At 42.1% G+C, this 14,250-nt stretch overlaps 1 protein-coding gene across 1 annotated transcript in view; it reads right to left on the bottom strand.

Annotated features, from left to right (window-relative positions):
* MARF1 (meiosis regulator and mRNA stability factor 1) overlaps positions 1-14,250 on the bottom strand; it is a 508,142-nt gene that overhangs the window by 314,461 nt on the left and 179,431 nt on the right. The window contains exons 10-12 of the mRNA XM_086949144.1: positions 12,466-12,618; positions 10,632-10,824; positions 4,563-4,741 (exon numbers count right to left, since the gene is read on the bottom strand). Of these exons, the coding sequence (XP_086805270.1) occupies positions 4,563-4,741; positions 10,632-10,824; positions 12,466-12,618 (525 nt within the window). The remainder of the gene's footprint in view (positions 1-4,562; positions 4,742-10,631; positions 10,825-12,465; positions 12,619-14,250) is intronic.

The following is a 14,250-nucleotide window of genomic DNA, read 5'->3' as shown; positions in this document are numbered from 1 at the left end:
CGTTTAGCACCCAGTCTGGCTGATCTTCGAAGTGCCTGCTGAGTGCGTCTGCTTTTACGTTCAACTCGCCCGGAAGGTGCACTGCCACTACTGTGAGGCCTCGAGAGACCCTCTCGAGAGAGTGGGTGAGATCTTGTGCCTCCTTGTTTGTTCAGATAGAACATGGTGGTCATATTGTCCGTCTGACATAGGACTGAGTTGGACTCGATCGCTGAAAAGAAAGCTTTGAGAGCCATGGATACCGCTCTGAGTTCCAGCATGTTGATGTGGTATGTCTGCTCCTGCGCAGACCACTGGCCTTGAATTTGAAGCGGACCCATGTGTGCTCCCCAGCCTTGCAGGGAGGAATCCGTCACTATAGACTGGGAAGGAACGGGTTGGTGAAACGGTACCCCGACCAGCACATTCTTTCTCAGAGTCCACCATTTGATGGCATCTTTCGTTGCTTGGGAAAGAGTGATACGATCTTCGCAGCATCCTGTCGCTTGGTCCCACTGATCCTCCAGAGCCTGTTGTGGAGGACGCATTCTCAGCCTGGCGTTTGGGATGAGAAAATTGCAGGACGCCATGGAACCCAGCAGGGATGCTACTTGTCGGGCTGTTGGAAGCCGAGACTCTAGCAGAATCCCACATTTTTGACTCATGGAAAACAGTCTCTCCTCTGAAGGAAACGCTTTTCCCAAGCTTGTGTCCAGAAAGGGGCCTAGGTAGTGGATGGACTGTGTAGGCCGCTGGACTGACTTCTCCAGGTTCACATGGAGGCCGAGCCTGTGTAGCTGGTGCAGGCACAGTTGTAGATTGTGCGTTACCTGTACCGGAGATGGACCTTTTAGGAGCCAGTCGTCCAGGTATGGGTAAATGAAGAGTCCCTTTTTGTGAAGAAAAGCCGCCACCACTGCCATGCATTTGGTGAAGACTCGTGGTGCGGACTTGAGACCGAAGGGTAACACCTTGTACTGGTAGTGTTTGTTCCCTACGACAAACCTCAAGTACTTGCGATGTTGTTGAGCAATTGGGATGTGAAAGTACGCATCTTGCAGATCCACCGAAAACATCCAATCTCCGGCTTGAAGATGTGGACATATTTGGTGAAGCGCTAACATGCAGAACTTTTCTTTGACGATGACTTTGTTTAATAGTCGTAGATCGAGTATTGGCCTGAACTTGTCCTCCTGATCTTTTTTGGGGACAAGGAAGTATCTGGAGTAAACTCCCTTTCCTCTTAGAGCGGGAGGAACCTCCTCTATCGCTCTTTTTTGTAGTAGGACTTTCACCTCTCTTCGGAGCAAGATTAGCTGGTGAGGGCAAGAGCTCTTTGGAGGAATGCTCTTCGGAGGAGCACGGAAACGTAGCTTGTATCCATTGCGCAGTATATTCAGCACCCACTGATCTTTGGTGATGCTGACCCACTCTGCCAGGTGTAGTGAAGCACTTCCTCCCACTGGAGTGGGTAACGGCGCCAGAGGAAGCCACTGCTCAGGCCTTTCCTCCTCTTGCGGTGTTAGAGGATTGTTGGTAACCTCCTCTACCTCTGCTGGGCTTGCCTCGAAACTGGGGTTTCCCCTGGTTCTCACTTTGGGACCACTGAGGGGTTTGAACCCTCTGTTGAGCCCCTCTCCCCCTGTTGGTCTTGAAGCGGCGCTTGAATTCTTTTTTCTTCTCCAAGCCCACCGCCTTCACCGTATCCAGTTCCGTCTTCATTCGGGTCATCTCTTCGTCAGCATGTTCCCCAAAGAGAGCGGAACCCGAAAAGGGGAGATTAAGGATGCGATGCTGAGCATCCGGCTTCAGACCTGTAAGGCGCAACCAGGCCGACCTTCTGGCACAAACCCCATGTGAATAGGAATGCGCCGCAAGCACTGCACCATTCGCAGCCGTGCTTATCATCTGATTCGCCACCAGACACCCTTCTGTAACAGTCTCTTCAAAATCCTGCTGGTCTTCTTTTGGCAGTTTGGATTTGAACCTCTCCATAGAGTCCCATAAGGCTCTGTCGTATCGACCCAGAAGCGCAGCCGCACTAGAAACCTTAAGAGTAGAAGCAGCTGAGTTGCAAACCTTGCGACCCCAAGAGTCTTGAGCTTTGCTGTCCTTGTCTGGTGGGACTAAAGAGGAACCAGCGACTGCGTGCGTCTTCCTCGCCGCTGCCACAATTACAGAGTCTGCTGGTGGGTCAGATTTGACAAAAAACGGGTCAGAAGATGCCGGTTTGTATTTCCTCTGAATGCGGGCTGGCACCGCTCTGATAGCCCCTGGAGTTAGGAAAACCTTCTTGACAGGATCCATAATTCCCGGGACTAAAGGTAGCAGCGGACGGGAGATGGCTTTCTTGTGTAAAGTCTCAAAAATGACTGTCGTTGTTACTTGAGGGACAGACATTTCAATGTTCAGTTTCAGTGCTCCTCTTTGCAGGACATCCAGATACGTGCCAATGTCATCCACTGGGGAGGATCTGGACATAGGACTGTCCGTCAACGTAGGGGAGTAGTCCCTCTTGGACGACCTGGTAGAAGAGGTAGATGAAGTAGACGGAGTTCGTCAACGTCTACGGTGAGCACTGTGTCTCCGCTCTTGCGATCTTTTTGAGCGCTCCTTCCGTCTAGGAGAGCGAGACCTGATCCGATCTTCTGACCGAGGTCTTCTTCTGGGAGAACGGGATCTTCTGGGAGATCTGGTAGGTGTTCTCACAGGTGATTTGCGCCTGGGAGGGCTTCGCTTGTCCATCTCCTCCACCAGATTCTGAAGAGGAGACCTGCGTTGTGGGCTGGCATATTCCTGCATACGCTTGGCGGCCCCAGAATCTCTCCAATGGTCCAAAGACCTGTACCATATAGGTGATAGTCTGATTTGGTCAGCTGAAGGATCTGGCCTACGCTCAGGAGATTTGCGCATAGGACTTCTGCACTTTGAAGATGCAGTCGAGGAGCCAGAGGACCGTGAAGTGGAATGACGGGAAGCTGACTCCATTACCATAACCACATCTGAAAACCTAGACGTCGAGCGTTCTTCCCTCGCCGTCGAACGCCTTCGGGGAGTAGGCGGGTCAAACAATCACGACTTTGATGTATGTGAGGATCAATGGTCTCTCGACGTCGAGCGGCGATGACCAGCCGACGACGGAGTTCTGTCTCGACGTCGAACGGTGATGACCAGCCGTCAACTGAGCCCTCTCCCTCGACGCCGATAAACTTTTTCCTGTTGAAGGCATTCTCAGAGGAAAATGTTCACTAAACTGACTGAAAGAGGCAGTATCTTACTTGACTAGATGTTAACTGTCAAAGTAAGAGCAAAAGTTGTTAAAAGTGAAGTATTTTTCTGTCAAAAAACAGAAAATTAGTGGAGCTGTGTAACCAGAGTCCTTCTCTGAAGGAGCCGGAAAGAACAACTGACCAAACTGTCACCCCTGGGGCATGATGGGATACAGGGGGTCATGAGTGCCTTAAAGGCACGGTGTCAGTTTATTGCTATTCAGCTACAGGTTAGCTTTCCAGTCTTTTTAGACTGTGTTTGCAATGCAGCCTGGGAGCTTCCTATGCTTCCAGTGAATTATGAGAATTTCTACTGCTTTATGAGCATTAAAACAGTTTCTAAACAATTTTTGGTGTTGTTTCTCATGTTTCTAATGCTTATTCATGTATGGTGGAAATTCTTCACAGCATATTTCAGCTCTGATGTTATTTGGCTGCTATTGCATGTTTTTATATATATATGATATATATATCTATATATATATATATATATGATATATGATATATATATGATATATGATATATATATGTGGGGCACATATAATATAGTGTTTCCAGGGTCCCGCACATGGGCGGGAATATTCTAATGCTTATGACTATTGATGAGGATCCCCGGGAAGAGAATGCGGTTTTCTCTTTTGCTCCTGGGGCCCTGCTAATCTGCCAGTACCCTGCAGTTAAGTCAAAGGTACTGAGAAATGTGGCTGCCCCCAATTTATCTCTCAACTCATCTGCTCTTGGGATGGGGTAAGCATCTGTCTTGGTGACAGTTGAGCCCTCTATAGCTCAAAATGCTTTTGAGGTCAAGGAGGAGCCAGCTGTGCTTCCCATGTAGGAATTACCACCCCTTACCAGGGGGCTCTTGAAACACAGATGCTCCTATAGCATGTCCTGCTTCCCTAAAAGTGACATGCACTGGGGGTACACAAAAGCATGAGACCAAACAGGACACAACAACCACAAAATCAAAAAAACAAAAAAACAGCAAGGGATATATCCCATTTTCAGAGCTTGTCCAGGTTTGACATGGTGCCTGCATAAATTACCAAAACTAATTTACTGCAGGTAGTAGGTTTGTGGGATACATGAGGTTAACAGCTCGATGGATGTCTAATTTGTATGAAATCTTAGTTAAAATCTAGGGAACATATGCAAAATGATGCCAAAGATAATGTCATGTTACATCCATGAAGTAAGTCATAACCGAGGAGTGGCCTTTCAAAAAAGTACACTGTAAATCAGAATGCAGAGTTTGAATGAACTCTTCATTAAAAACTTGATTCTAGCAGAAAATGGCACATAAAAATACATTACCAGAGTAAAGAAAGTGATTTATTGGTTGCTCCTGTAGCCAGTGACACTTGAATCCTCTTGCTGCCAATTTTGTACCTATGTAGACTATTAACTGCACTGATAGCTTCTTGCAAATTTTCCATTTGAACTGTAGCTTTCAACTGGTAATCTGTGTGTGGGCTGAGTTCCACATTCTTTACCTAAATCAACAAATAAAGTATTTAGATGATCAAAACCTACCCCTTTAGATTAGATATACAATAAACCTAATAGGAGCCAGCGTAATAACATCCACACTCGAGAGATTAATGAAGAGTACCAAATGTAGTCCTAGAATCCTAGGTCAGATAATTGTGTCTGCACATTTTGTAAGGCCCAGATGATCGATACAATGAACTAGACCAGGTCTTCTCATCTCCAATGTAAAATTGACTGGACTCCTAATGTTTTGCTAGGAGATAAAACTGTAACAGAATGTAGAAAGTGGTTTCTCTACACAGTGCGCCTCATTTTGGTACACTATATAGTGTGTCCAGGTATTCCTTACTAGTGTACAGGGGCTTGCTTAAACAAGGTCAAGGTGCTCCATTAGTGGTGGTGTGGTTGAGCAGCCTTAGGCTTATCAGAGGGGAGAGTTAGGCATGTGTTGCACATAGTCAGTAACACCAGGATCGTCACAATCAAGTACTTTTCTCTTTAGCGATTTTTCAAAACATAGAAAATACAGCTGCCACAAATTTGACAGTACTGAGAGAAAGGGGTCCCAGCAAACAACAATAAATTCAAACAAATTAATATAAATAAAGAAGCACTTGATAAGCCTGCACTGCATTTATTCATAATGTAGGTATATGTCATATCTTTAGATGAACAATCATAGGCTGTAAAGTGCCCCAGGGGGTAAGGGAAGTGATAAGGTGAGGATGGTGTGGATAGGGGATAGTGACAATAAAAACAAACAAACAACGCAACTACACTTGTATGTCAATTTAAATATAAACAAACTACCATAGGTTCAATACATTACTTAATCAAGATCATACTCCACATAACACATTGAATGTTATAAATGATGGGGTGAAACTGATAAACAAAGAACAGTTGTCGATGTTTCGACCCTCTAATTATCGCAAGAGTTAGTTGTACCCTTGCTTCGGGGTCTTCATCAGGACGGGCTACCTATTTAATAAACATCGATAAGTAATTGATTTTAATTAGACACGGTGCATTGAGTCGAAACAGAAGCAACCATATAAGCACACTATTGTAGACAAAGCATACCAAATTAATTGTTGCTGGTCTCCAAATTGGAAGTAGAAAAGGGGGAATTCTTCCTTTAAAGTTAACTTTGGATCCTATGATTAAGAAAATATTGAAAATATTGAAGGATAAAACATTTCATTCAATTGCATCTATTAATAGGGACTAATTGAGAAGGCACTTACATGATATGCAGATGTGAAAGGGCCCTCAGGTCTAAGATTCAAAGAACGGACATACCATTAAATAAGATACTGATTAGATTTGAATTGCAGATTTATACAGTTAAACAATGCATAAGAAGGGGACATTGACTCACAATTAGAGGATAGGATGGGCGTTCACGGTGGAAGCAAATTAAGGCACAAAGTTGGGACAGACCGTTTGTGGAGGAAAAACCGGGATTTAATGGATCAAAACCAAGGAACGTCACAGGGTCGTAACGCAAGGTTTTAGAAAAAGCTTACCCGAAGGTAGACTGTATCTGTATCAGTCCCGATTAGTTTGTGGTGTAATGAAGCACGGCAATTAGAAACCATCTGTGGAGAGATAATGGGATAACATACTGTAATCCCCGAGCCTGAGCGCTAAAGTGTCACACAAGTCTTATCGGTATGAAGCTCACCGGAGGCAGAGTGAATCCGTGCTGCTCGTCAATTCGTGTGTAGGAATGGTGGTTGTGAACCAACATTGGAAATTGATTGCAGACGATGTGAATCAAAAGAATACACCACTACACGCCTTTAGAAAAGCGAAGAGTGTAAAAGATTACGTAGTACGATCTCTTACTAACCCAAGAATGTCCAAGCATAACCTCTCTATGGAATCTTCCACCGATCGTTGGCCATTTCAGATGTGGACAATGCAAGGCCTGTAACACTACTATACAAACTTAAGAGTTCGAACATAACCAACGGAAAATCCAGTTAAAATCTCACACCAACTTCAATACTGCCAACATAATCTATGTGATATGTCCATGTAATCTGATTTACATTGGGCAGACTCAGCAGAAGGCCAAAATGAGAATCCTCCAACATATGAGTCGGATTCGGTGCGAGGTGCATGGCACACCACTTGTTGATCACTCCAAATCGGCTGCACATCCCCCCCCCCCCCGATAGCCTCAAGTGGGTTGTGCTAGAGAAGGCAATCTTAGGACCCCGTGGGGGGCAATATCATCAATATTCTCAATATACGAGAGCTAAAGTGGATGCTTTTCTTTGATTCAATTCAAAATGGCCTTAATGAAAATGACAGTTCTTTCTCTCAATTAGCGACTCTGCCCTAATGTAACTATTTTTGACCCCAGGGATATTCTGATTTCCTCTAACTGGATACTAGTTAGTAGGTTTGCTGAGTCTGCTGTATTTGGTGACAAGATGGCCTTTACCATCATATGATAGGTATGCCATATGATGAATTTTATATGTATATTTGTTTCCTAACAGGTATGCTAGAAGATATCCCATGACCTCCGCCATGCATATGGTCATTTCTACTTATTGTGAATTTGGTGATTAACCTATGTTATGTTAACAAGTCGTTTTCTGATCCATCATAAATTGGTCCTTCTTGCTGTGGTTTTTACCATCCTGTGATAGGTACACCACATTGCTCATGTATTATACAGTATTAATTAATCAATGCAATGATCGATATTTCGATAATTCATTAATGTGTCGGGATTTACCTCTATTGTAATACAACAATAGTTTATCATTTGGTTGTATTAATATGATCCTTTTAATGTTTTGATCATTATACATCTTCATTTTTTGAACAATACCGTTGTTTATGAATCGGTCTATCGCCCCCTAGTAACTATCTTACTATGATCAGTAATGCCCGCAGTCTGTCTACCATATCTACACGGACCTCGTGCGGTCACGTGGTTTGGTTGCCTTAGTTACCATTCCAACAGGAACCAACCGACCACCATTGCTACATGCGAGCTGATGAGCAGCACAGATTCACTCTGCCTCCGGTGAGCTTCATACCGATAAGACATGTGTGACACTTTAGCGCTCACGCTCGGGGATTACAGTATGTTATCCCATTATCTCTCCACAGATGGTTTCTAATTGCCGTGCTTCATTACACCACAAACTAATCGGGACTGATACAGATACAGTCTACCTTCGGGTAAGCTTTTTCTAAAACCTTGCGTGTTACGACCCTGTGACGTTCCTTGGTTTTGATCCATTAAATCCCGGTTTTTCCTCCACAAACGGTCTGTCCCGACTTTGTGCCCTAATTTGCTTCCACCGTGAACGCCCATCCTAGCCTCTAATTGTGAGTCAATGTCCCCTTCTTATGCATTGTTTAACTGTATAAATCTGCAATTCAAATCTAATCAGTATCGTATTTAATGGTATGTCCGTTCTTTGAATCTTAGACCTGAGGGCCCTTTCACATCGGCATATCATGTAAGTGCCTTCTCTATTAGTCCCTATTAATAGATGCAATTGAATGAAAGTTTTTATCCTTCAATATTTTCAATATTTTCGTAATCATAGGATCCGAAGTTAACTTTAAAGGAAGAATTCCCCCTTTTCTACTTCCAATTTGGAGACGAGCAACAATTAATTTGGTATGCTTTGTCTACAATAGTGTGCTTATATGGTTGCTTCTGATTCGACTCAATGCACCGTGTCTAATTAAAATCAATTACTTATCGATGTTTATTAAATAGTTTGCCCGCCCCTACCCCGTCCTGATGAAGACCCCGAAGCAAGGGTACAACTAACTCCTGCGATAATTAGAGGGTCAAAACGTCGACAACTGTTCTTTATTTATCAGCTTCACCCCATCATTTATAACATTCAATGTCTTATGTGGAGTATGATCTTAATTAAGTAATGTATTGAACCTATGGTCGTTTGTTTGTTAATATTTAAATTGACATACAAGTGTAGTGGCGCCATTTGTTTATTTTTATTGTCACTATCCCCTATCCACACCATCCTCACCTTATCACTTCCCTTACCCCCTGGGGCTCTTTACAGCCTATGATTGTTCATCTAAAGATATGACAACTAACATATACCTAAATTGTGAATAAATACAGTGCAGGCTTATCAAGTGCTTCTTTATTTATATTAATTTGTTTGAATTTATTGTTTGCTCGGACCCCTTTCTCTCAGTACTGTTAATACCCAGGTCCCAGTGACTATGGTTGGGTGAACCCTTTTGCTATACGCCACAAATTTGAGGCATGAGCCTTAAACAGTAACGTTATCCCATGGGAGAAGCATATTTCCTAAGTGTAACCTGTAACAGTAAGTGAGTGCGTCTCTGCCCAAGTGTCAGTGGGTGGGTGTGTGTGAGTGAGTTGGTTCATGAGTATCTGAGTGGGTCTGAGTGGAAGCGTAAATGTCTGAATGGGTGAAAGAGTGTCTAAGTGAGTCAGTCAGTTTGTAGGCGAGTCTTCAATTTGGTCTTTAAGTTGGTGTGTGAGTTTCTAAGTGAGACTGAGGTTGGGTGTCTGAATATATATATTTTTTTAAACATTTTCACTGATATTCGCAAATTAGTCGCAACATTAAAAGGGGTTAGGGGTGGCGGTCACGGCTAATGCGCGAATACCTTAAGTGGAAAATAAATACCTTTATTTAGATCTATTCTACTTCTAAGGGGTTCCTAAAAAACACCCCTGCTCATGGGAGTCAGGGCACATGCAACCAGACCCCTTATGCCACTTTCTATTTGGTTTCAGCCCCGGGGACTGTTGCTATGAAATAAAATGGCGAGTACAACTCTCTGATCAGGTTGCAGCCAGCAATCACAGCATTTCTGTTGGCGAACGCATTCACAATTGTGAAATCGTTGTGATGAATATATTTGGATTTCTCAAATTCCTCAACAACTACTGAACAGATTTACACCAAATAAAATAATTGGTGGACCAAAAGCTAGATTTCTGCAAAATGTGGTGAAATTCCGTTCAGCAGCTTGGGCTGTAGTCGTATATAAAGCTCCAATGGAAATGAACATGGGAAACTCACTTTTTTTATTCCTCCCCCCCCCCCATTATTTCACCCCCAAGCTTAACAGATCGCCCACAAACTTTCCATGTGCAACAAGAATTACCAGGGCACTTTTCATTGACAAATTTTTTGAAGTTTCATCAAACTACGCCAAAGATATAGGCAAGTCAAAAAATGCAACCGCCAGTAGGTAATATAGTGAGAGAGAGAAAGGGAGACCAATGCATTTTTAATACAGGAGGGTGGTAAAAAATCTAAAGGCTAGATCTAATGAAAAACAAGTAGGTGAAAAGCTCAAACCGAACATGGGCCTTGGATATCAATAAAGCTCACATACCAGGAGACAGTCTTGATTACTTCATTAAGAATGAATGAAACAGACATAGCTCACAACATACATTAAATTTGATGGGGTAAGCACTAGCGTGAGGAATGTGGACCATATTTCTATGTTTAGTTGGCGAGCTTGATCATGGAGAGAATATTTCAATATGTAAGAACATACAAACAGAATACAAAGTACACATAATAGCAAATATGTTGCGCGTCTCAGAAACCAAAAGGTCTCACAGAAAGCGGTCTAATTGGAAACATTTAATAGTCTTGTTAGGTTAATCGGGAATTAAACATGGATACCCTTCCAAATAAGCAAAGGTCATAAATTACAGTCACCCTTGAATTAGTGGATGTGAATGCTAGTATTATATCTAAATTTTCTTCTGTGCAGTGGACCATGATAATTACCTTTGGACATGCAAGAACACAAATGTGAGATCACAAGATATGGAACAAAAGAGAAAGTACAACATAAAGGACAAACAAGAGCATTAACATAACTAACCTTCCCATGTCGAGAAAAAATGTCTTGCAATGTTTGCAGCAGATCTTTCCTGGACATTCTATAGTCAAGGTTGCCAATATGAGCATCAGCGCCATTGGCAAAAGGATCAGAATGGGTGTCTGTCCCACTAGTGGGGTTTACGCCATTAAAGGTCAATGGAGAAGATCTGTTTGACAAGCTTGGAGACAAACTCCTAGAAAAACAAAAAATAAAGAGCAAACACTGTCTCAAACAACTTAAGAAGCAATAGAGAGATGTATTTTTCGCATGCACTTAATACATCACATCTAACAAGGAACCATGAATTATATGCATTTGAAAAGTGCATAGAGGAACAAAGGAGGTAAAACATTATAGGGCTTGTTATTTTACTAGAACGAGAAAAACTCCACTAACCCACAACATAATTTGACACACATTGAGCCAACAGCTAAGCGTACATCCAATTAAATGTTTTAACAATTTTAAGTAAGCTTCAAAGGTTGAAAGTTTATCAAAAGAGCATTAGAATATTTAAAGATAAAGCACTATATCCACTTCTGAGTCCAAAGATATTTGAAAGCTACAAGGATGGGATTGATTCGAAATGCTGCAAATGTTTCCAGGTCACATTTCTACTTTGTAAATTCTAATATAATCTTATTGCATATATCCAAGAGGGACATCAAGACATAAGTCTTGGTGGTCAAGCATAATTTGAATATGAAAGTCCAGGTAAAGCTGTCTGTAGTACCAGATGTGCTCATCTTCGGAAAAAGACACCAAGAGCAGATCCACACTTCCTGCCAAAGGTGGTATCACAATTCAACATAAACTAATCTATACAAACACCATGTTTCTTCCAGAATCCAAAGACACAAGCAGAATGAGCATTGCATACTATTGAAGCAAGAAGAGCAGTCATGTACTACATTGAAAAGACAAAAGAATACAGAAAGACAAAACAACTCTGATTCTTTGTCAAACAATTTTCTGGGAAGGCCAGTAACCAAGAACACAATTGCAAGATGGATTGCTCATCACATACAATTGTGCCACAAACAAGCAGTACAAACATTACAGAGAGCTCCATGGGCTCACTCAACTAGAAAGAAAAGAGCAACAATCGCCTTTCTAGCTAATACTCCAATTCAAGCCATTTGCTTGGCAGCAACATGGTCTTCGGTGCACACGTTCATCAAACACTACTGAGTGGACATCCAACTGATTAAAAAATCCAAAGTAGGACAAAAAGTCTTGCAACATCTATTCACAAACCAATGGTCATCTTCCACCCAGCCACCACAGAACTAACAAACTGCTACAAACTCTATGCACAGCATGTGAATCCAGAAAAGATTCACACTGCAAAACGTATAGTTTCTTACCTGTCAGTGTAGTTTTGTAGCTTGAAGAATTTTCTGGATTCACAAGCGGACCCACCCTCCTCCACCAAGAAAGAGGAGACAAAAAGGAAGGAGAAGAGAAAAAAAAAAGAATTTCGAAGATAGCGACCAAAGGTGGGAGCTTCCGGAGGAAGCACGTCAACGTCACAAGAGGACACCAAATGGTGGTTTGTCGACGCCCACAAAATAAAAAAACAATGACAAATACAACAATTCCGGACCCAACCACTAGATGGTAGAATATGCTCAGCATGTTAATACCGAAAAGATGCACGCTGCAAAAGTAAAGTTTTAATGGAGTGACTATGGGCTCATTAGGACTTCAACCCCATCACCTTTTTTTCTGTAAAACGTGTAGCCCTTCTCATATAGCCATTTTCAGGAAACCGCTAGCAAGTGGCACAAGTAGTACTGTATAAGACATTAGAAAAATAAAAAGAGGGGCATACCTTGAGGACCAACCACTTTGAGACAAGAGCAGAGGACTGGCACTAGACAGCTTGCTGAATGCAGAGGAGTGGCTGACTTGAAATACATTTTCATCCTTCTCATTTTTCTCCATAGGAGAATTGCTTGCACTTCTCGATGCACTCATATCCATTCTAAATATAAAAAGAATTGTGTCATATCATAGAAGTCCAGGATACTTAAAGAAGACAAATATATCAGGTATTCAGGTAAAATCTGAAATAAACGCACAATAATGATAAAATTATTAGCACTTAAACACTGTGGTACTTGTGCACTGGTGGCACTCAATTTTCCCTTCTTCAAGGTGGAGTGCAAAATCAGGTTGGTAGGCCTTGACAAAATAGTTCTTAAGAAGTACAAAGCTTTAGAAAAGCCCCATAACATGTGCGGTTTCCAGTACATCCAGAACATCCTCCATGTCCACGTGTCCCAACCAGAAGATCATTCACTACTCTTATTCAAGAAAATACTCAAGATGGAGTAAGGTTGGCTGTGTGGATGTGAGCTGTGTTGGGGGGCAGATGCTAAAAGAGAATAATGCACAAATCTTCATCTGTAAAGTTAGAAACATACTCATTGATAGATCTAAAATCTCTTACTTCAAATATTTGCTGAAAGGACAATAAATACTGTCTTGATAAAGAGTGTCATCACAAAAAGAAAACCACACAATATGAAAAAATAACCATTCATCAGGAAGGAACCATGGTACAGATTTAAGTCAAGGAGGATGAGAGCCAAATGAACCCATGGACCATTGTCCAATAATATACAAAAGTTCAAGGTGTCAAAGCAAACTTTAGGGTTCTCAAGTCGTTTAAACACCACTCTTATGGGGATGCTCATTATGAAGCGTTGCGCCTCAGAATGAAATTTAAGGAGGGAAGCATAGAGAACAATTGGAGGTGCAGAAGGAGTGAAAAGGAGATTGGTAAAATTGACCAACTAAAACAACTGTCCCCAAACTATACACAGGGCAAACAAAAAGAATTAAAAATCCCCCCCCCCCCCCAAAAAAAATAAATCTGTGCTAGAAGACATTGGGTGAAAATTGACGTTAATACAGTTTAGCAGAAGGAGACTAAGATTTCAGTCTACACAAAAACACCCAACAGTTGTCTCAAAAGCACCATAACGTAATCCTGAAAGAAAATAGAAAGAGGCTGCTCTCCTATCTAAAACTGCAGCTGGAAATGGAAGGAAGGTACATTTGAGGGAACGTTATATAACATCCAATGGTCTTTCTTCAGGACAAATCGTGCTTCTGGAGAGACTGAGAGATGTGTTAAAAAGGTAAAGAATAATAGAGGAAAAATCTCAAGTAAATTACCAAAGGCTAGTCAAGTTGCTGCCTGTGGAAAGCCTTCTAGGATCCTCACGATCTGGAGAGCAGTCCATGGCAGAGGTGTGGCCCAGCACGATATCCCTGGCAGCTGTTTGAACATGTTACAGGACACACTAAGCTGGAGGTCATATGTAGATTTACAAGGTTGATTTACACACCACCTCAAAGAATGATGGTGAAACAGATGCATAAAAGATCAGATCATAGGCTGTTGGCATAAGAGCACCAAAAGTACAGTCACTAAGAACCTTCAGACTAAAACATTCTGTCATAATTTGGGTAGCAACTAGTGCCTTTAAATCACAGGGGCATCCTTTAAGATTAGCTTGAAAAAAGGAACCAAGCCATTTAAGGAAGAGCATGCTGGAGAAAAGGTAACAGCTCTCGGGTTTTGCCTAGGGAGATAAGTGTTCGAAAG

Source organism: Lissotriton vulgaris, unplaced genomic scaffold, assembly GCF_964263255.1.
Source record: "Lissotriton vulgaris unplaced genomic scaffold, aLisVul1.2 SCAFFOLD_694, whole genome shotgun sequence".
In the NCBI taxonomy this organism is placed as follows: domain Eukaryota; kingdom Metazoa; phylum Chordata; class Amphibia; order Caudata; family Salamandridae; genus Lissotriton; species Lissotriton vulgaris.
This window is presented reverse-complemented; position numbering and strand designations above follow the sequence as displayed.